The sequence below is a fragment of the Cupressus sempervirens genome, chromosome 4, assembly GCF_028749045.1.
Source record: "Cupressus sempervirens isolate cs-2001-9-10 chromosome 4, ASM2874904v1, whole genome shotgun sequence".
NCBI lineage: Eukaryota > Viridiplantae > Streptophyta > Pinopsida > Cupressales > Cupressaceae > Cupressus > Cupressus sempervirens.
Window position 1 is genome coordinate 488898133 of NC_143121.1, and position 24785 is coordinate 488922917.

General features: G+C 34.2%; 1 protein-coding gene across 1 annotated transcript; it reads left to right on the forward strand.

The window, feature by feature from the left end:
- The first annotated feature begins 11692 nt into the window (after positions 1–11692).
- Positions 11693–15296, forward strand: HCEF1 (high cyclic electron flow 1). The gene is made up of 3 exons (XM_089825620.1): positions 11693–12172; positions 13668–13895; positions 14582–15296. Exons 1-3 carry the CDS (start codon positions 11714–11716, stop codon positions 15158–15160), a joined length of 1266 nt encoding a protein of 421 aa, XP_089681746.1. The 5' UTR covers positions 11693–11713; the 3' UTR covers positions 15161–15296.
- Positions 15297–24785: the final 9489 nt, after the last annotated feature.

Here is a 24785-nt window from a genome sequence, read left to right on the forward strand (position 1 = left end):
GAAAACCAGTTGTGAAACACTTAAGAGTATTTGGTTGTCTAGCATGGGCAAACATATCTTCAAGGGAATGCAAGGCATCACCACCGAGGCCTTGTACTTTCATCAGATATGAAGACAATGTTAAGGCATGTAGACTTATGGATCTTGAGACTCATGAGATTTTCATAGAGAGGAATGTTCACTCTGAGGAAAGTTCACCTAGCTTATCCTCTAATCCTCTTTGTACTTCATACATAGTGGAAAATGATAGTGACAGGAATGATAGTGATTCTACATATTCAAATATGTAGGGTCCTATTAATAGTTGTAGTACAAGGTCACAACATCAGCACATTCCACATGCATATATTGCCACAGTGATAGGTCCATGTATTTCAACACAACAGGGTACACCTTGTCTTCTAGCTCTAGCATCAGTGGATGACTACATAATAGATATTTTAGGTTTGTTTGTGGAGTCATACATAGCAGATTTGGGAGACATAATTGATGATATACATCTTCTCTTTGTTGAAGAAGATCCTTCTTGAGTTGTTGCAAGGGCCCACTCTGATCCTCTTGTCCATTCTCTACATGATCAATCTTAAAAGGTTGATATGATTGTGGACCCTTATGTACAACAGTTGCAAGAGGTCTCTTTATCATTCGAGGAGACAGCTGGTTCTTTGGAATATGTTCTACATCCATCCTTGCTAGATTCAAACATGTTTCTTTTAGTAGTTTTGGAAGGGACGACTGTCAGTATCGACACATGGACAGTTAAGCAAGTTTTAGAGACACCATTCATCTTCAGGATTCTTTGTACAAATTGGGGAAACATCTCATATGTACCTATGACATTGTTTCTTCCTAAAGGGAGGAACATTATTCAACAGTCATGGATCAACTTCTACATTCATCTTGGAGCAGCTATCACTGATGGGCATTCTACTTTTTTTTTCCATGGGGGGGGGGAGACTACCTTGTCTCCTTTCTTCTTCTCTCTTTTAGGGGGACCTTTTCCTCTTTTTGGATTATGTTCTTCTCATACTTCTCTATTGTATATACTTGATGTATGTCATAATGGGGGGTCTTGATTACTCCATCCATCCATGCATCTTGTTTTTCCATCTCTCTTTTTGGGGGAGGGTTTTTCCCATGAGGTTTTCCCTATTTCTCCACTTTATGAGAGATTGCATTGCATTATGTACATGGGTACCTAATGTGGCCTAGTAGCTGGGACCCATCATGTATTTTCATCCTAACTTTCGTAAGCTTAAGTGCATTCCCCTAAGTTGCATTTAAGGGGGGGTGTTGGTGTAAATAATTATTTACTTATTAAACTTTACTTAAGTTTACTTAGGTCAAAGCATTATTTTATTATTTATTATTTTGACACTTAGGAGTATGCACATTCTTATGAGTTGTCATGTTGACAACACTGGAATAAGAAACTCTAATTCAGCACATGGTGTCTACAACGTTGGAGTTTGCATAATTAATTGAGTTGTCATGTAGACAACACAATTATTTGCACTCTTAGTTAAGCACATTGTGTCTACAACATAATTTTATGTGCTACACCTTTGTAGGCTTATCCTCTCATCATCTCACTTACTCCTGTGCTTAATGGAGGATAATCCACTCTTGGTGGACATGTGCTTGGTTGTAAGACTTATCAGTGTATTGACTCTTAGGCATTCTAGAAGCATTCCAGAGGCCTTTATATTTAGGCACTCCTAGTGTGTATGTACATGAAAATACATCAATTCATTTTGATATTGTTATTCTGATCATGCTTTGGTCTATTTTGTGCTTGTGCTAGAGTTCCTTGATCTTGGGTGATTTTTCTCTAAGGAAAATTCTTACAAGCAAGCAATAAGCATTGCAATGAAGCTTCAAAGATGGCAACATAGTTGAGATATGTGACAAGGGAGATAAAGGTTCTACTGTATATGCTTTTGGAGGACCAAAAGCCATTTTAGTTGGTAGGTTTGATCCAAGTGGATCTACCACTAAAAATTAAAGTGTTCCAAAATCTCTCAGAAGTAGTGTCAGATTATAGAACTCATCAACATGAACTAGATTCAACTTGAATGGGCTCAAAAGGAGTTTGTTTGCTCAAGTTATAGTCGGTCAAAGTTTTGGTCAAACTGGGTATAGAGGCCATCAAAAAGGTGAAAGTTTGACCATTTCAAAAGTGGTCAACAATGGGTTTCAAATTGAAGAGCTCGTCGAGAGCTTTCCAATGATGTTCATTTTGTTGAAAACAGAGTCCGTGTGTGGAAGTTATGACAATTTGAGTTACAAATTATCATGATGACATTAGCATGACATTAGCATATTGACGTGGCACATTGAAAGTCGACATGTAAAAATGTTTGGAGGGGATTGGAAACATTTTAAAGTTATCAAAAAATTTTCCATTTAAAGGAGTAAATGAGGTCATTGGGAATTGAACTCATGACCACATGCTCCCTAAACTTCCTCCCAATCAACATGCTATTAATAGAATTTAAAACCATATTGATGGAAGTTTAGTTTAAGCTATTTCTTATCTCACCTATCCTTATTAAAATAAGGATAGGGTTTAAAACCAACCCTTTAAATTGAACAGTGGTAAATTAAATACAAATTGTAAAGGGGATATTGATGAGATAATATGTTTTAAATAGGGATTGTATCATTTTGGAGGTTTTGGCCTATTTTGGCTAATTTTTATGTATAAAAAGAAGCTTATGTAAAGCATTCAAGGGGCATTTTGCATTTGATTCAATCGATGCCAAGAGGAATGTGAGAGTTTCTCCAATCAAGAAGAATTCTTGAAGGAGGAGATGATGTAATGGTGATCTGTCTTTGTAGTAAAGCCTTTTAAGAAAAGTCCTTCTTGCTCTTTAGAAACTAGTCTTGCACCTTTGAGGGCTTGTATGCAAGGTGGTTTGAGTCAGGATTTGTATAATGACTTTTTGGATGGACTATAGTATGTTGTAAAACAACTTTGGGAGCATCAATAATACATCGGTCACTCAGTTGAGCTAGACTTGGAGATGTAGTCCGCTTAAATCAGATGAACTCTGTAATCAAATTGGATCTCTTCTCTCTCTCTCTCTCTCTCTCTCTCTCTCTCTCTCTCTCTCTCTCTCTCTCTCTCTCTTCTTTATCTCTGGTGATATAACTCCCTCTTTCTATTGATCATTTTATTTTAATATTTAATGTCTTTTCAATTATACATTAGGCATTAAGTATTTGTACACCTTAATGCAATTTCACTTAGCATATAATTGTTTAGATCCTAAAATCAGATCAAGACTACACTCAGGGGTTATCTTTGCACTTATGCCTTGATATAGGTGTAATCTTGCTATATTAAACTTAGGGAATATAACCATGTAGCCATCTTGACTTACATGTCTTTGATGCTTAGATTAGATTTTCATATTCCTATCTGATATCGATCATATTCATATCCTCATAGTTATACTAGTGATGGTTGTATGATCTTACAATGTCCCTAATAAATGCTCAATGATGAAATTAGACTCTAAATGTTTTGTGTCCCTTGCAAGTAAACCACTTTACATATTAGTTTACATCATAGGCTCATTTTCTAGCTTAGTCTTGCATTTTTGTATATGACGAGAGCTCTTTCTTCATCTTTTCTCAGACATGTCAACTAACTGCTTTCATATTTTCTTTGCTTTCTTCTTGATTTTTTCTTTTCATCTTTACAATCTTTCACTTCACTTCTTTGTTATCCTATCATCACAAGGGGTTAATCTAAAAATCACATCTAATCTATCAAAGTATCACATTTTCAAAACATGAGTCTATATCATACACATGAGAGCTAAAAACTATACATGAGAGAGATCCACGAGCATATTAGCATAAAAAAATGCATACATAATAAGAAATTGGAAACATCACATGGAAAATAAAATGTTGAAACATCCACAAAATGAGACAAATACACAAGATTATCACTCAAAATCTAGTATCTCATATATATCAAAATGTGTCACAATATAATGTGAGATCCAAAATCTGGATACACCAAAATAAAATACATATACACATCAAAGTGTGTCACATGGAGTCCTATGGTCTAAGATTGACTCCCACCCTTCGCAACTAGTGGTGGTCATGGAGGTGGAGCCAGCCTCCTATCTGGTGGGTACACACCTTTTGATTTGCCTGCCCACTTTGAGTATTCTGGAAGTCCCTTCCCTGGCGGCATCACACCCCTGTATGCTACATAATAGTACACAACTCGTGCCCCATTATGCACTGACTCTTGCCTAGTAGTATCTCTCTCCTTATGGAGCTCCTCTCCTCGTTTTCGCTCATCTATGAGTTGTTGATCCCACACTACAATGGTAACCTATGCCACTTGTAACTCTACCTCCAAAGCATGAACCCTAGCATTTCGATTGCCATCCCCTCCATCTCCTCTAACATGCTGCTCCTATCATACATCCACCCATGCTACTCTCCTACGTCTCAATGGACACTCCTCCTCCTCCTCTCTCGTGGCCTGGGCCTGCGTCCACCTCATCCCACTAGATTGGGAACTACTCCCAATCTCCATACATTTTCCACCCCTACCTATACCTCCACCACCGTCTCCTCCATCTCCCCCTATCCTGTTGCCACAATTGAGACATTTGGTTGGGTGAATCCAGGAAAAGGAATCCTCTACATCTCATACATATATGTTAGATCTACTCCTACATTTGCCACATCTAGACAGTGGTCCTAGGGCTCACACACCAAAGCTACCGTCTCTCATAGGGTTACATGATAGTTAAGCATGGATAGCGAACCCTGTGCCTCCTCTCCATGAAATTGTGCATAAGTTGTAGTCTCCACTAAGACCCCCTGCTGCTAAGAAAATTGACACCATACTCAACTAATTACAAAATGCTCCACTATATATGCATACCTCCCAACTAGTGGTCGACTATAATGCATGTATTCTAGCTCCTAGGAGTTAGACCATCTATGACATTGGTAGTATGACCGTCACACAAAAGAAGTAAGCCCATCCAAGACCCACCGATAATAGATCACATCCCCACTATGGCTCTAGGGTATGAATCTTGTGTACCTAAAAATGAACGATGTACTGCGCTCTTGCGGCTACACCCACAGTCGAATCACTACAATGTGCTCTTGAGCCCATATCTAAGCCAACATTGATCTGCATGCCTAGGTCTACCCACCATGGTATACTACCTCGTGTAGCTCATGGTACATATCCGCTAGGATCACCTATCCCCATGTCATCCTCCAAGGATGTCCAATCAAATTTTCCACTAGTCTACTCCATTCTAGTGGAAGCCCTTTTGAGCCCTATTAGTATCCAAAGCTAGTGCAACCAATGAACATAAGAGACATGGTAATGGGTACTCGTCCTCATACTCATCTATGAGCCTTTCCCAGCTCAAATGGTGGTCTAGGATGGTAACATCTTGAAAAATCAATTAAACGGTTGCCCTCCCCTCTGTTGGGGTATGATCATAATAAACATGTGACATGTAAAAAACCTCACATCTATATACCTCACATGGATATCAGAAACCTAAAACACAAAAGAGAAATCAAACATAAATCTCACTGGATCGCTATAGCATGGTACCTGAAGAATGCAATATACATCATCCAATGTGATGGTGGCCTCTCTAGTCGACAAATGAAAGGTGTTGTGCTCGCTATGCCATCATTCGGCTAATGTAGTCAACAACCCATGGTTTGTCCGTATATGAGGCATCCATGTCACCCACTTCAACCCCATACTTGATATGGCAACTCTCTCATCATTAGTCATGCAATAGGACACACAACCCCACCACTTTGGAGGACTTGACAAGAAGTGCAAAAAGCACAATCTGCAAAATGAACATTAGTAACATTGAAATAGTGCTTAAACATGCAAATTTCAACTCAAAAACTTAAAAAATAGACTGTACGATACTTTTTTCTATAAGCAGGCTACACTTTTTGCTAACACAATATCATACGATACTTTTCATAGTATATGGGTGATACTCTTTGCCCAGGCAATTTTTTGCACCAAACGGGACGATATTTGGGTATGGCTAAAATGATATACCTTTTATAGCGGGGTGAAACATTTTTTGTAAAAAAAATATTGTGCAATATTTCTTAAAGTACTTGTGTGATACTTTTAAAGTATCATATGATATTTTTTTGTACAACCCCTAAAACGTGCCAAAAATGACATAAAATGCTTCATAATGATAGAACTTCGATGACTTATCGAAACCTCATACTCAAGTGGCTGGTTGTGTAGCCTGCTATGCTCAAATGATGTTTGTGCATCAGAATGCCCACTAAATCCATTTTCTCTCTCCAAATCACTCAAAAAGATCTCAAAATCACAAAAGACAAATGAATTGAAAATGACACTTAGACCCCTTATATAGTCTTTCAACCTCATTTTGACTCATTTTTCAAACTCCTCAAAATCTCACAAAAAATTGCACCCCTAGCTAATTTCGATGTCCTAGATCCATTTTCAGGATCGAAATCAAACTCAAAATATGAGTTCATCTTGATAGTCAAAATTGCATTTAAAAATCCTACCTTCTTCTATGCAGTTAGCTGACCTTTTGAGATCTAATCTTCAAATCTTTGCTAAGGCATCTTCATTTCTCCATATCTTCACTATTTCTATACTTCCTCTCTACTTCAATTCACAACTTTCACTTCTAAGTCACCTTTCTACTTAATTTGACCTAATTTTGCATACTTTATCCTTCTTAGTCAACTTTGGTCAAACTGGGGCATTCTATCATTCCTTAATGGTTACTCTTTGGTTCTAATCATATATTTGTCATCATGGACTTTGTTGTATCTTAATTTGCTCATATCTGGCTCATTTTTGCATTCCCTTTACCTCATTTTGATTTCAATCCCGAGGGCGCATAAATACTCTATCATCGCTTGCTACAACTATCTATTTCTTAGGAGCATATGTTTGACCTTTTCATATGCTCTTGATCTATCTAATTTTCTTGGTGTTAGTGTTCTTCTTGAATTCCGACATCGTCTCTTTCCTAGTGTTCAATACTATCACTATCAGGCTGTACATTCAGGATTTGCTGTCTTTCTGCATTTCATTCTTCAAAATCAGATCTCTCTATCTATTGTTGCTTACTTGGCTTCTATTTTCTTTGACGTCATGTGTTCCTAGATCGATCACAAATTAGTCAAAGGGGGGCAAATGTAATCACCTAAAAATGGTCATCTAGACTATTAGCCCCCTTCTCAACATTTTAGTTAAATTAATTTATCATTTGCCTAGACCAAATTTCTAAAAATTAGTTAATTTGATTTTAACCTATAGTTTGACTATACTATCCTAAGTTCCTTATTTGATTAAAAGAACATGTCCCCTTTTAACTAAGTAAAAGACTCCATTGTTCTAATCCAATCAATGTGCACACATAAAGTCCTTTTTCTATTTTACAAATTAAAAGAAAAGACTTTTTGTCTCACATGCAAAGTCAACTCTTTTCTTATTAGTTGACTCCCTCTTGCACATGGATCATGCCAAAGTCAACTTGCACCCTTGATCTTGATCTCCACCGTCTGTGTGTCTTTAAAAGAAATAGCTCTCCCCTTGTCAAAGGATCCACACTCTTAGTATTGTTATGCTGCAAGTTTATCGATTGAATTCTTGAGAGCTTGTGAATAACTCCCATCCTCTTGTCTAATTTCTCCCATACCTTGACATTTTAGTTTAGATGAACATATAGTATAGCTTCTATTTCTTGCAATAATATAGATCACATAGCTTAACTAGTTTGGATTTGTAACACACTCTCATCTTGTTTAATAGCCACATTTTGCATTGCATGCTAGCTTAGTTCATACTTGCATTGCATTTTGAGAGTTCTCTTGGACATTGACATTTTTTCCCTTGTCTCAAAGAATCTCCCATTTCATGGTTTGCTAGAAAGGGTTGTGTCTCAAAGACTTAGTTGAGAGCTACTTGCATTGCTCTAAATATACCCTTGCACTCCATGGATAGGGAGCTCTAAGCTGACATTCAAGCATTCCAATCTCATGGAATCACTTGGATAGAATGGTTTAGAGTGCGACACAATCTTAGTATACAATACCCCTCTTGATTATGATGACATATATGGATCCTACTAGTTATTTTGTGTTTTATGCTCCAAACTCCACTTTGAAATTTCATTAGAAATGATGAAATTATGAGGATCTCTTTATGGTTATTTGATTTGTAATTTTTTCTTGTTTGATATAAAATTTGGAGAATATGAGTGTTTTCTAGGAGTATGGCTAGGGGAGTGGCTTGTAATAGAGGTTAGGGCCTTAAGTTGCCACTTAGAAAAACCCATTGTAGGAAGATATTCCAATAATGACTTAATAAAAATATTTGGGATGAGTTAAAACACTAAAAAAGATAATTATGATGCCTCCTCTCATGACCCCGAATGCTTGTGCAAACTAAGGAAGGGTTAGAGAAGGCCTAGATGGAAATTTGATTTCCTTGCCCTTACAAAAGATTTTTGATTTCACATAAGTTCTCACTTAGGGTTGAAGGTCCAGAGAGACCGCTGAAAGAAAACAATGATAGTTAGAGGGCTACATGATGGCAATCTCCTACATCTGTCTTAAGATTCTCTTTAGGTGACCTTTTGGTTGTTTCTAGTACCCCTTATGTCTTATTTTGTTATCCTTGATCATCTTCCCTAGGATTTTGATACCTTTCATTGTGGTATTGCTTATATTTGCTTGAGTGGTGTGGGGTTTGTGCTATCTCCTAACTGGGGGAGTGGGCATTAAGGATTCATGTAGCCATTGACAAATATTTTTACCCATGAATTATTTTTTAGAGTTTGATCTAGATCTAGGATGGTCTCACATCTTCTTCGCTGCAAGTTTCTTGTTCATGCAACTAGATGATTTAGAGAATTGTTGTATTGTATTATGTAGCTTCATGTTGATATAATGATGTAACATTATCTATATCATCTTGATATATTTATGCAGTAACGTAATCTCCTTGAGGAGATCAATGTAGAAGGAATATGTAAAAGTGCTTCAATAATTATTTGCAATTTTTAAATCTAACATGTATCTATGATTACTTGTAATATAAGGAAAGAAGAGGATAAATATGATTGACCTTGATTTGATCATATGACTATATGCTATATGGTTACAACATTTAAATGAATTCCTTCATATTTTAGACTTGTTTATAGTTGCATGATGGTATAACTATATTAGTCATGTATGTAATGTGTTGCTAGTGGTGACACTAGGGAACCTAAGAGGACCTTGATATCTGATTAATGTTCAAAATTCATGGTTTCTTTTAATATAATATCAATCATTGATGAGCTTAATGTGATATGGAATGGTAATTGTAGTGTTAGTTGTACTCTTTATTTATTTTTAAATAAAAAATATTACCTATCTTTTTCTTCGTTTATTGAGTCGTCCTCTCAGGTTCCTTAGTAGGGCATTACAGAAAGGGGAAAATGTATTCATAATTAAATAATATTAATGATGACTTGGATAATTAATCTCAACTTCAAGAAGTTAGAAAAAATTATATAATACCTAAAAAGAAACTTGTGAAACATGAATTATATGACCAAATAAAGTTGGGTAGGGTGCAAAAATAAGTAACATAAATGCAATCACGAAACCCTATAATAAAGATAAATGAATGAAGCACAAGAATAAAAAGATAATTTACGTGAAAAATCTATGATGTTATCAAAAGATTAGTATGAATCTAGAATCCTTGATAAATAGGAAAAACCCTAGAAAAGTAGATTATGTCAGATTGATCAAGTTCACCAAAATGAAAAAGGAAACAAACACTCTAAGTGCTTAGTTTGGGCCAATTCAATAAAATGCATATTCATAAGCATATCAACCCAATGATAAATATTTAAAATTATCTTTTTATTTCACATGTACAATGCTATAGTAGAAATGGGACAAGGAGGACAAAAATGCATAATTTTATGACTAAATAATAAAGGTTGTCAATAAAATTCCTAAATGTGTATATGTAAGGCCTCAAGAAGCACCACCCATATCTTAGAATTGAAAATGTCACATGTTTGACACGGCCTCAAAACTATAAATTAGCACACCCTCCTTGCATTCATCCTAGATAGAACTTGGACTTCTTGCACTTCTATTTGTTTTGAGAGTGAATATTTGCTCTTCCTTTTCTATTTACAAGTATTTGACCTCCTTGTAATTTGTTTACCCATTTTTGTGAACCAAATCCAAGTCTCACACTATTGACTTAACAATGGTTGTGATGATCAAATGATTGTTGAACAATGTAATAAATATCTTTAAATACTTGTGTGGATCACCAAATCACCCAGATATGCATTTCTTCAATCATAGACCTAGGAAACGTAAAAACGGTTAACCAGTTGAATTTTTTTAAAAATATTAAGACATAAGTTTTCTACAATCCATCGTATATTAAGTTGTTGTTTATGGAAATGATTGTGTTAGAGTTTTTTGCATACGTTTTCAATCACACTTTATGATCCATCATCAGAATTAGAAGAGAGTTGAAGGAGAAAAACTAAATGGATTGCGTTGAAGGGAATTTGTTTATTATTTTCTCCTTCAACTATTTTCTCATCCCGGTGATGGATCACAGAGTGTGATCCGAAATGTTTATGTAAAAACATCTAACACAATCATTTCCAAAAACAACAACATACTAAACAAAATTGAATTAAGCAAGTCCAGTTTACACTCACAAGAACTGCCTTGTAGTTAAAAACTTGAACATAGATTAAAAAATCAAACATGATCATAAAAAACCTTAACTATATATATTAATTTATGAATGAAACTGGTAACCAAGACATTAAATATAAGATAATATATGACAAACTAATCATACAATAATAATTAAAAAAACACTAGATAAATAGATTAAATCTTGCACAAAATTATATCATTTAACATCGGAATCATTTATATGCATACCCGAATTAAATATAAATTTAATAAAAAAAAATATAAATTCTAATTTGACCATTGCAAGTTGATAGTCATAATTTCCATGGATTGTACCTATTCTTGGGATCCTTCTAATCAGTCTTCTAAATTCAGTTAGGGCTCATTTGTCAACGGGAATATAAGCGGAATAGGCATATGTAAATTCTTAAAATTTTGAATTCCTCATTTGGATGCAACAAAACGGAATTGGAATACGAAGTAAAATAGAAATACGTATTCCAATTTTAGTCCAAAAATGAAGTTTTGCAATTCCACCCAAATAGGTGTTATTGGAATACATATTCCTATTCCACTTTTATTTATTTTACAAAACATAAATTTTGGAGTCTACGAATTTTCATCAAATATTGGCTGAACCAAATAGAGAATAGGAATACGTAGCCCCATTTCTATTCTATTCCTATTCCCCTATTCCTATTCCCACAGCCAAACGGACTTTAAAGATCACAACTCCTCGTTTAAATGTCTTACAATAATGCAGGAATGTGAGCCATTCGACTTGATGCCACTTTTCTCACACGCATCTCATAATTATCTAGGTTTGTATTTTAATTTTTTAATATTTTGTGGGGATATTTGGCAGCCTTTCATTGATGATCCATCCATAATCCAATAGATTGCAAAATGGAGGGAGCAGGGGAGAGAAAGAAGCGAAGAAACAGCAAGAAGAATGGCCACAGCTTCAGTGCACGCCTTCCCCTCTCTTCACCATCTTCTCCAAGGTCATCATCACTCCATTACAAGATCTCCTCAAAGGCTCAGCGTGCCTCTTTCAATTCCCAATCCTTCCCATTTTGGGTGCTCTGCAACAACTTTGTCAGATGGGAGGAAGAATGTGAGAAACAGTGCAGTGGCTTCTGAGCAGAGCAAAACAGAAGAGAAAGTGCAGCAGCAGACGAAGAAGAAGGGCGTGTATGACATCCAGACTCTCACCGCCTGGCTGCTCAGACAAGAACAGAGCGGCGCCATTGATGGCGAGCTTGTGATTGTGCTCTCCAGCATTTCCTTGGCCTGTAAGCAAATTGCTTCTCTTGTCCAGAGAGCAGGCATCTCCAATCTCACTGGCCTTCAGGGAGAGACCAATGTGCAGGGCGAGGATCAGAAGAAGCTCGATGTTGTCTCCAATGAGGTTCTTTCTTTGCACCTTCTCCACACTCTTCCTCTTTCTTACAATTTCTACATGCTCTAATTTTTAACTCTCTTACACGCAATTTTCAGTGTTTGAGAGGTTCTTTGCACCTTCATACACTCTTTCCTTCTTTCTCTTCTGTTGAAGACAGAAGCATTTATCATTGTATCAAAAGATTGAACTGTTAATGTTTGATACAAATGTCAGATTTACCCTAATCTACCATTCAAATATTAAAGAAGGTGCTGACCACCAAGTTAACAATCTCAACAATCATCCCCTTAGCACCAACTGAGCCTTCAGCCTTCACTGAAGGGAGATTCAAATCCATGACCCTTTCATACCACTTGTTAGAAACATTTGCTGCTGGCCCAAAAGCTAGAACTGTTAATGACTGATATAAATACCAGATTTACCTCTATCCTTAATACTAATCTCAAAAGAAGTTGACCACCAAGTCAACAATCTCAACGCTTTCTTTAAGCTCTCATTTTTAACTCTGTTACACCTAATTTTCAGTGTTTGGAAGATCCTTTGGTCCTCGACAATCTTTCCTTCTCTTAACAATTTAAAGCTCTGATTTTTTAACTCTGTTGTCCCATTTTCAGTGTTTGCAAGGTTCTTTCCACCCACATATGCACTTTCCTTCTTTCTTAATGGTGTAGGGGCACCTCCTTCTATTAATTTAATATTGTTTAAATTCATCTCTGAAATGATTTATTTATTAAGTCATTGGAACCATAATGTGAAATGGTCTATTTATTATGTTATTGTAATCGGGATCATATGAAATTTGCAATGAAAATCTGAATATGGATAGGAAGGGACATGGGAAGGTAAACGGTTGTAACTGTTTCAGGTTGTCTTTAAAAGAAAGACATTATTGTAATAGCAGAGAGAGATCGACAGAGTGGTTAGAGGAATAAGGAATAGGTTGTGAGAGGAAATTGGGCTCTCTGGTTTTAACCAGAGAGCCATTGATGTTTTGTTGACTTTGACATTAAATGAAATATATTTTTATTAAGTCTTTATGTTTCCTTCTGTTCGCTTTTGATCTCCGTCAGGAAGGTTATAACAGTGAACATAAATTAGTTACTCTCTATTGTTATTTGTAAGAAATGTAAATGATTTGCTTTATGTCATGACAGTCTGAAAGAATGGTAATGGAAATGGTTTTATATAAAAAGATAATGTGATAAACAGATTTGAAGTTTACTTGATGACCTCTCCTCATCACTTAACCATTTAAAACTCTAATTCTTTACTTTATTTCCCCAAATTTCATTTTTCTCGATCGGGCAGGCTTGATTTGTTTAGGTGGCTCTACTTTCATTAATTGGATTCTATTTGAGAAACAAGAGTAGTTTCAGATGGATCATTCAAATTTATGTTTAGGCATGTTGTTCAAGGCAATTAGGGATGAATCATCTAAATGTTTAGAATGTATTGTAAAAGAGAAAGAAGTACCAATATATATATGTACGATATTGGGCAGGTATTTTCAAGTTGCTTGAGGTGGAGTGGGAGAACGGGGATAATAGCATCGGAAGAGGAAGACATACCAGTGGCAGTGGAAGAGACCTACTCTGGTAACTATGTCGTCGTCTTTGACCCACTTGATGGCTCTTCTAACATTGATGCGGCTGTCTCCACTGGTTCCATCTTTGGCATTTACAATCCCAGTGAGGAATGCCTCACTGACTTTGGTGGTGATGCCGCTGAGGTATGCTATTTACTTTCAATTTTAGTGAGCTTATTGATTGCTTACTTTTTAAAAAAGGAGCATTCTAGTTTAAACAGTACTAGTGAAGTTTTGATTTGTTTGTGTGGTTTAAATCTTGATAGTTGTGATATTGCTATCACGATTTTTACTGCATACTTTTTTAGTCAAATTTATTGATCCATGGTTCATGAGTAGCAATTCACATGAATATATTCTTCAAAAAATAAATGGAACATTTAGCACAGATTGGATCTAGGTGATGCTCATAGAGGTGAAGCATTGGAACTTCTCCGGAGGTCCCCCATCCCACTACTATTCCAGCTTGAGCGTGCTTAACTATCGAGTTTCCTCTATGGTTAAACCCAATCTACTTGCAACCCCATTTGCAAAACCTTCACGAAGTATTGTGCCTTATGAATGATTCATTAGAAAGTCCTTTAAGCTCATTAATTGTTAAGTGTTGTGCCTTATTAATTCATGAAACATAGGTACATGAATTTGACCACAGTTAAATCTCGATAGCAATATCACAATTTAAATCTTGTTTCAAAAGTTTGCATGCTTTCTGATGTATCATTAAGTTAAATGATAGTATAAGTTAAGATTTATTTAACTTACATATGAAATCATACAGTAATACACTTATGAATGATTTAGTTAAACACATGAAAACCTTGTTTGTGCAGTTGGACAAGAGCGCAGAGAAGTGCATAGTGAATGTGTGCCAGCCAGGGAGCAATCTGCAGGCAGCAGGGTACTGCATGTATTCGAGCTCAGTGATAATGGTGCTCTCAGTGGGGAAGGGTGTGTATGGTTTTACCTTGGACCCCATGTATGGGGAATTCGTGTTGACCCATCAAGACATAAAGATCCCAAAGAAGGGGAAGATCTACTCCTTCAATGAGGGGAACTATGAGATGTGGGATGAGAAGTTGAAGAAGTACATGATGGATCTGAAGGACCCGGGTCCATCTGGGAAGCCCTACTCTGCCCGTTACATTGGGAGTCTGGTGGGAGACTTCCACAGGACGTTGTTATATGGAGGGATATACGGCTACCCTGCTGACAAGAAGAGCAAGAATGGGAAATTGAGACTGCTGTATGAGTGCGCACCAATGAGTTACATAGTGGAGCAAGCTGGTGGGAAGGGGTCTGATGGGCACACAAGGGTGCTGGATATACAGCCCCAAGAGATCCATCAACGAGTTCCTTTGTACATTGGAAGCGTTGAAGAGGTGGACAAGCTCGAAAAATACTTGAGCTGATCTTTACACCCTTATATTCCATTGTGAAAAGCAAGCAAGCAAGTTTTTGCTTCTCTCTACTCCTCAAGGAGAATTAAATTGAAAGAAAACAAAGGAGCCTGTTTTTTCTTTAATGGGCAAAGGAGCTCTTCTATAAGCTGTTTTGTTGTCTCTAGACGCTATCGAAATTGTTTCCTATCATTTCAATGTTGGCGGGCATTTCTCATTCCATTTTGAATGTTGGTGAGAAATTGTCAGCAAAACCCCACAAGGCCTACAAAACACAACCCAATGCAAAAATGGGCTGCGCAATCACTCATTTTCTCCAACACACAAATTAGATATGATATGCTATGGTCTTACTTGCAGAAGCAGGGATTATAATATATTGGTGCGAACAATTATGGCAACGGATGAATTTCAACGCACGATATCTGTCCAAAAAGACACCCGTAGCCACTCAGCAAGGAAATTTACTAAAAAATTGCTTCCCCATCATAAGCTCTGCGTTTTAGTTTGCGGTTTGGACGTTTCAAACCTGATGACCACGCGTTTACTTGAATCATTTTATTTTTCTTTATTTTGAGAATTATTTTCTTTCAATTAAAAGAGAAACTAAATATTAACTCACAAGTAATTAGAGATGACGTGTAATGGTGTACTAAAAGTAATATAGGAATCATATTTTGTGAAATTCTTGAAACTATCTGTTTTGCAAGAAATCGGTTAATCTAAAGAAAATAATAATTTGTTGTTCCTCTCTCAACATTATCTAGGTGCAATGAGTGCTAAGTGTTACATTCATTGTCATGAGAGATGGGTCCTTGTGACCACTCACTAATGAAACATGGGTCAATGGATTTTGACTAAACAAACTAGATAGTTAAATACTACTAGTAATATCATGATATGACTTGATGTGGAAAATATCTCCTACATCTAGATTTTTTTTCTTTTAAAATTGTAATCCAACAAATAATTGTAAGACTGAAAATAATATTAATAACAACTTAATCATTAATACATTTTCTAATACTCTCATTAACTTATATAATATAATAGTAATAATAACATAAAACACATTTTGTGTTTGCAAAAGCATTTGGAAATGCATTGAGTATAAAGGATATTTAGTTTAGTTATGATCTGATGAAAAAACAACTAATTTCAAGCAAAATTGATTTGCATGGTTATGACTTAGGTAGGTTCAGGGAATGTTGACTGTTTAAGATGTTTGTATAACATAAAGTATTATAAAATATGAAAAGGGGACTAATGATTATCAGTTCCTTTGTTGCCAGTAGAAAAACTATTGGAATCGTTCAGAACAATAATAAATTAATAAAAAAAATTTGCACACCAATAAAATTCAAGATTTTTTCAAGGTTTTAAATATTTTCTAAACTTTGAGTTTTGCATATATTTATTAAATTGTGATATTGCTATCAGGATTTAACTATAAAGATTTTGAGTCAAATTCATTGACCCATATTTCATGAGTAGTGGTTCACATGAAACCATCTCTCATGAGAACGAATGGAACACTTAGCACTAATTGGATCTAGGTGATACTCATAAAGGTGAAGCACTAGGACTTCCTAGGAGATCACCCATCCCAATACTACTCTAGCTCGAGCGTGCTTGACTACCAAGTGTAGCTTCAAGGGATGTTGAGTGCTTTAGTTGTTTGTATACCATAAAGTATTACAAAATATGAAAAGGGGACTAATGATTATTAGTCACCTAATATAATCTCCTACTTATCTATATTTATTAAAATTTAAAATGACTATTTTTTTAAAACCTCATTGGCCAGAGTGAAAAATAGCAAGGAGAAAAATGATTTTTTGAAACAGAAATTTAAGAAAAATTTAAAATGGAATTATTACATATATTATGACATCACTACTTCTCCTTTAGTCAATAGCCTCTATTACAAAGTCTCTTGATTGAACACATAGTTTCCCCATTTCCATGAAAGCTTCAACCATTACATCATCAATTTACAATTCCATTTCTGCCACAACTACACCTTGGGTGCTCATACCATAATTCCTTTATTTCTTCCCACCGGATTTTCAAATTGTTTTTGCCCACATTTCTTTGCTTCATATCTCTCGAGGCCATCTCATTGTTAATTTTGGAATTCACTAGCTTATATTGCATTTCCATTCTCGTAGAACACTGGCTTATATCACATTTCAATTATCATTGAAACTTTAGGATTCATGTGGAAAAACTTCTCAATCTATCAAAATTTTGAATTCCTTGGTCAATGAAGCTCATAGTAAACTAATCCAAATTTTCTAAGTAATATTAGCGATATGACTCACTCACCTAATCCAAAACATATTGAAACCCTAGATTAGTTGAACAACAAAACCCTTTGCCTAAACTTGTGGGCCCAAATGTAGGGGCATGAGTTGATCCAAGGCTTACTTAGGGTTACAATTGACACTAGGGTTTACCAGAGTCCCTAAAAGGGAAACATTTAACTATAGGTCAGGAGAGTTGGATGAAAGGACCAGTACAAGAATGAAGACAATGTGCAAGGTGACATGTAAGAGAGGAATGAAATTAGAAATAACAAGTCTCTATGGGGTTCAAAGCTCAACCTTAGAAAAACCAAGCGGAAGAACCATGATGGTGTGATCGGTGTATTATTGATAACATATCTACTACGACTAAAGCACTTTAAAGCTCTCCTTTCATGGTAATAGAGGGATGGTGAATTTTCTCCAAATTTTTGGATTGAGGCTACTGATAAAATATCAATTTCAATAATGTCTATGAAATAAATTGTGAAAGAAAGATAGATGGAGTATTAAGATTCACACAAGCAAGGGAGATTCTAATATAACATGTGGATTTGAACAATTAAGTGGTGAGGATTCTATTTTTTTTAGGTTGATGAACATGAATTTTAGGGTACAATCATATTCATGTGCAACCAAAATCTATGTGTGAGGAAAATTGTTGTACAATATGCTGAGAGAATGGATCACAAATAATAGTTGGAATCAAAGTGAGTGAAGAGAATGGACATAGGGCTATAGGTTGGGGCATGTATACAATGTGTAACATATGACATTCATCAAAAGGTCACAATACTTTCCACTAGGCTAAACAATTTTTTGGTACCTTTGTATGAAAAACTTACTCAAATCTACTCTTTCATTGCTAAGATTCTTGATAGAATTTGAAATGAACATTCAACAACTATATTTGGATTATAATATTTTCCTATTCGCGTTGCAATAATAGAAAATATGCATTGGATACTATAATGGAGCAATGTAGATTGTCCATATAAATAAAATGAAGTTTGTCTAGTGTAGGAGAAGATATACGGTTGTCAAAATCTTGTATAGAGTACCCTAAACAATAATGAGTGAATCGTCCATATATGGAAGCCACACATTGAACTCTTAATCCAAACAAAGAGGAATAAGAATCCAAAGAATCCCACCTTGCATAATGATCAAATTGCAACAATAGAATTTCATCTTTATCAGTCACAAAATACTGCAGAAAAACAAATGTTATTGTCAAGGTTGATTTTCCATCATCCTAATATAGCCCTTCTTATCTTAGGGCATTAAAAACATTGATTATTTGAAATTAAGGTTTAGGGACTCTGATATCTTATAGCTCAATGCAAGCCATGTGGATGAATTAGGGTTTCTGGGTTTGATGGATCTTAACTATCTATTTCATAGTTTTTGGTATTTTAAATGGGCTTCCCAAAAATTTGGCAATATGCTATTACTTTACAACTACCCAGACACAAAAGTGTGCTTAAAGTACCCAAAATAAGAGCAATTATTTTACAGGACAAGCAATTGTCTTTGTTTTTTTAAAATTTTTTTTAGCTCCTATTTCCTATTTAGTCCTCAAAGTTTGTTGACTTGTCACAAGCACAATTTAGTCCCTTGACACTCTAATACTTAATTGTTAGGCATCGATGCATAAGTTGAGCATTTTATTGATAGTTTTCATTTACAGATGTATCAAATGGCCTCACCTCTGAATAGTCTTCCATCTCCCATGTAGTTTTTTATAAAAGGATTTCTCTGTATCATTTCCAACTAGGCATAAAAAAAAACATTTTAGGAATCAAGAACATTTAAATCTTTATGATTTTTATATTATTTCACTTTTGTCTCAAATAGTCTCTGCAAAAGATGTCTATCAATGCTTTAATGTAGTCCATCTGTTTAATTGGGATTGTATATTTTTACTTTTCTTAAGTGCTTTGTTAAACTATATACCTATATGTTCTCCATCCCCTCTAATCTCTTAGTCCCTTTAATGCCATAATTTTTTTTTTAACAAGATCTATTTAACTATGAGTTTATTATTCATTAACAATTCTATTTTATGCAAAAAAAAAAAAAAAAAAACTTAGTTCATGGTTTGGCTAGTATGATAGGATATTTCTTTCTTCTTTTCATAGTTTTCCATTCAATCAAAATTTTAAAACTACCATCTCATATAAAAAAATTATGCAGTGAAAGATGTTTATATTTTATTGAACATTTTAAAAATTTTTTGTACAACATAAGATAACAATGTGGAAGCAAATCAAGTACACCTAAGCAATTATAGGTACGATTTCCATTCCTCAAGGGTTCCTTCACATTGAGTCACATTTAAGAAGGTTTTATTAATTAGTTTTGATCTTAAGCACAAGGTCTACAATCATAAATGGATAACAAATACATAATCTCATAAGAAAATGCATAAATACAACTGATATGATAAAGAACATCCATATAACATCATCCACTACACATGTCACAGGGCATGCAATAATAAATACAAGTACATAAGAATACTACACAACATCCTGTCGGATCTCAAATACAGGATACATAATACACATAGATATAACATCTGAATATAAATCTCCAGGATAAGAATAAAATGATAATGATACAACTACATCGACAAACATCGAATGTCTACCAATCCAAAGGGGACCCAAAATGGTAAGAAGCCAATACCTCCTAACCATGTGGTCACCTAATGAGGCTCCTACTCCCACCATGCAAGAGAGATAATATATAGTCCACATACATATATCACATCATAAAATCAATCCTAGGCAAGGAATCCTAACAACCCATTGTATCTCAAGGGTAACACAAACCATTAATAAAGAAAGAAAACTAGAGTTGAAAGAACACTCATCTAATACTAATATTACATACCAAGTCAACATCCAGATACTAAATACAATAAAGTATCAAAACCAAAGAGATATAGTTGTTGAAAGAATACTTACTTTTGAATCAATTCCAAATATCAAAAGTATAACAAAAGTACAATAACCAATAGATAAACAATTGCCATAAATGAGAGTAAATCACCAATGATAACTCCAATAATAAGAACAACTTACAATAAATAAACCACCAAAAATAACATCCAACAAGTACACCACCAGAGGAAAATATAAAAACCATGGAGACTCAGGCTAAACACTAGGAATTGTCATCACATGGTCAAACTACTTGAGTTGTACTTGGATTAGTCTCTCACTAGACCTTAGACCCTTAACGTGACCCATGCAGAACCATAATAGCCTTTCATGAAGATGAGGAAAGCCAGTCATACCTCTCACTAGGTATCATCTCATTCTCATCCTTAACCTGTACAAGCACTCAAGGAATGGGTGAGTCAACATCCTCTAACTATCTTATTCTCTAAATATTTTAATTACTATGTTATTGCTTATTACACAACTTACAATGAGTTACCTTGACAACCACTTTGGGCCACGACCCTCATGGAAAGACACTCCCATAGGATGCACCTAGAATACCTCCCCAAAACTCACAAATCATAATTGTGTCCCATACCACAAAATAATAATGATCAAATTCAGTTCCATAATAAGCAACCCAAAAATATAAGTTGGTTCTCAAAACCCCAGGTCATCATAAATGCTCGTCAAATAAATCTAAATAAACATAAGTCTCAATTTAGAATCATAAAGTACATCATAACATCTAGTCAAATAATCATAAAAGAAATCTCAAAAGCCTTTGGTGTACATCCTAGTTGGTCAGCTAAATACTACACAACTCACATAGAACTATCACAAAATAAATATCACAAGACTATAAACAAAACATGTAGAAACACATAGTTTCATCTGTATAATTTAATTTCATAATTTTCTATTGTTTAGTTTAGGGCATGAGGATGTATTTTTAATAAGGTAAGAATATAAATATTTATATATTATTTAATTAATATACTTATTTAATTTAATAAGTATTTAAATGGAAAATTTCTTTGTGCATATAAAATATCATGCAATATTATCAGTATTATTAATTTATATACTCTTAAATTATATTATTAGATTAAATATTGATATCAATTTCATTTCTAAAATTATTAATATGAATTCTATTTAAGTCCAAAATTAATATTTACCTTTCCTTTAGTTCATAATGTAATTAGAGATAACTCAAACTTGAAATTATAAATTTAATTTAATTATTTATAATATTTCTCATAAAATCAAATAATCATAACTAGGTGATTACATAGTGAACACCGCCAAAACTTCTCTTAAAATATAAAAGAATCACAAATATGTAATATTAACTTCCCACTCGCATTAATAAATATATAATCACTAATATGCAACTAAGAGTTTAACTAGACTTAAGAAAGTATGAATACTAACATCCACTTTACAAATAAATGAGTAACATTAAAAAAAATGAAGTTAATAAATAATATATATATTTCAAAAAAATAGAATTAATAAAAATCATAATTATTTTTTAAAATTTCTTAATAAATCTGAAAAATTAAATTATATATTGTTAAAATAATAATAAGCATGCAATTAGGCAAGAGCCTACAACACAACGGTAAATTGTGAGCCTCTTATTAGAGAGGTCTTGGGTTCAACTCTACACAAACTTAATAAATAATAATAATTAATCACATCACATAATAATAATGAATCTTGGCTCCGGCCTCTTACGAATCAAAAAAGAAAAAGAAAAAGCATGCAATTATAATTTTCATATATCTATGATCTTCGGAAACATGCAAGCATAATATACTTAGTTTTCTATCTTGAATGTATCTATTTTTTTTCTAGAAACATTTTCAACCAATATTTATGTTTAAATTTGAGGTAAATATGTGTTTTCTTTTGATAAATCTTTACGGGGGTTTCTGTTGAAGTTTTCAAATAATTTCTTTCAAACCCTAGCCGATAATATTATTTTTCCCCCTAAAATTTAATCTTGAGTTTTCATTGGTTGCTCATATTTGAATTTTCTAAATCAGTTTTCAGTAGCATAATCCTATAGTTTACATTTGACAGTTGTTTCCAAATAATGCTTGAATCAAATTCTATTTCATAATTCCAAATAAGAATTATTCTACATATTTCATTCCATGAATTTCAACAAATAAATTTCAGCAATATGGTAGACATGAGGTAGACAAATATTCTAAAATAATTTTTACAAATGAATTCTCAGACCCTACCTCAATTTGACAAACAATTCTTTGATTTCAATTCCCAAATCGCTCTAACAAAACCTTTATGTCGAAAAATGAACTTCAAACCTTCTAATAAAGAGTCATAACCCTAACTAAGGTTTCTATTCCTTAATTTTCTAAAAGCCATTTGTTTTATTAAAATATAAATAGATTAATAGATTAATTCTTTCGTGCACACTTAAAGCCCTTTTTAATTAAAATTTCTTTTCTTTTCTCCACATAATTGTTTATGCAAAGCACTTCTAAAAGCATAATTTATTATAATAATTAGTAATAATAATTTTTGTTCATTATTTAAATGTAACTCTAATTTTATCACTATTAATTAAATATTTACTACAAATCAATATTAAATCTTTAATGTTTAATTCAGTTTATCCAATTTCTCAAATCAGAGTTCTAAATTAAATCTTTTTCTTTTGGACTGGTAAGAGGCCGAAGCCAAGGAAAAAAATTGATTTTTTGGGGAATTTTTTTTTATAAAAAAAATGGTGAGTAGAGTAGTCTTCATTAATTCAAAAATAACAAATAATGGGATAAAAGACAAACAACCATGCGAACAAGGTTGGAAAGCTAGGATGATAGGGATTTTTGAGAAAAATGCAAAACCTGATTTTCATTTGGTGCCGCATTTATTGTTGGAATTCCAAAACCCTAGCAAGGAGAGAAAAAAGTTGGGGAGAATACACTCTGATGTACCCCCCTTCAATAACAATCTCCCTACAAATATCAATTATGCTATAGAAACATTGAACTCATTTGCAGTCCTAAGTGTGCAAAAGGAACTAGACATCTAGATGTGAAGTGGATAAACCTCAAATATTGAGGGGCCACTTTAGCAAAAATCCTAACAAACAATGCTGAGAGGATAGGAGTTAAAACTTTGACAAATGTACTGAGCCATGTTGGTCCCGAATTAAGTATCTTTGAGGAGAAAATTAGCAAACCTCTGGTAAAATTCCAAAATCCTAATTGTGAATCTCCCAAGCTTTTCGATTCCCTAGGCTCACATAGTACTCACCCTATCATTTTTTTCGTGGCAAGCATTAATAATCAAATCCAATTTTTTAATCTTACTAGTTATGCAGTACAAAATAAAAATCAGTTGTTTTCTCAATAGATAGGTTTTCTATTTGACTCCTTCATGGATCCCCAAAATCTTCATAAGAGTCAACCTAGGAAGACTGAGATTACAAGTCTCAACTCTTCCTTTGCTACTCCTAATACAAATATTCCTCCTCATTGCATAAATTCTGTATCCAATCTCCCTATTCATCCTGACATTTAGCCCCTCTCAACTCCTAAATCCAATTCCATCAAATCCGAGGAAAAAGTCCTTATTATTAGTAATCAAGATAGCAAAGACCATTGGTAGGAGTGCCAAAATGTTGGCTTATTTGCATTCTGGAATGGGCCAAAGTAAAAAATGATCAATCTCATCAATTGGTAAGTATCTACAGGAATTTTGCAATAACCAGGTAAGTATCTCTCACCACTCTGATAGATTACTATACATCCATTATAGTGATGAATATGTCAAAAAAGATTTCCTCTTTGTCTCTGACTGTTATTTTAAAGGTTATGCTATGAAATTCTTTGAGTGAATACTGGATTGTAAGGAAGAAATGATAAACTTCTTGTAATGTCCCCTTTCTAGCATTCATAGCATGATGTTGTCGTTAGCCTATTTCCCCACAGTCCCGTAGGCTAACTAGGACATTAAAGGGGCTTAGAGGCCATTTGGCCTAGACAGTTTTAGTTGCAGGTCTTTCTGAGGGGTTCTGGGGCAACTTTGGGCATACTTACTATTTATAGTAAGTCATCTTAGACATGGCTGGACATTCAGTCATAGTGGTATGTCGATGGTAATTGTTTAAAATCGACAGAAAAACTTATTTATCATTGATAAGATTTGTTATGCATTGATAAAGCCATTTTATAAAGTTAAATTTAAATATTTAACTTTATTAATGCATAGACTATAGTTTGTGGGAAATATTTAAATTAAAAGAGTTCCCTTTATTTTTATAACACATTGGAGACATAAGGTACATAAAGGGAGTTATGTTTTATCCCACATTGAGAAAACGAAGGATTGAGCTCTTGT

Excerpts from the sequence above, each read along its gene's own strand:
- HCEF1 (XM_089825620.1), top strand. The coding sequence starts at position 11,714 with ATGGCCACAGCTTCAGTGCACGCCTTCCCCTCTCTTCACCATCTTCTC. Across the intron at positions 12,173-13,667 it reads TCGATGTTGTCTCCAATGAG|GTATTTTCAAGTTGCTTGAG; the intron begins GTTCTTTCTTTG and ends GATATTGGGCAG. Across the intron at positions 13,896-14,581 it reads TTGGTGGTGATGCCGCTGAG|TTGGACAAGAGCGCAGAGAA; the intron begins GTATGCTATTTA and ends TTGTTTGTGCAG.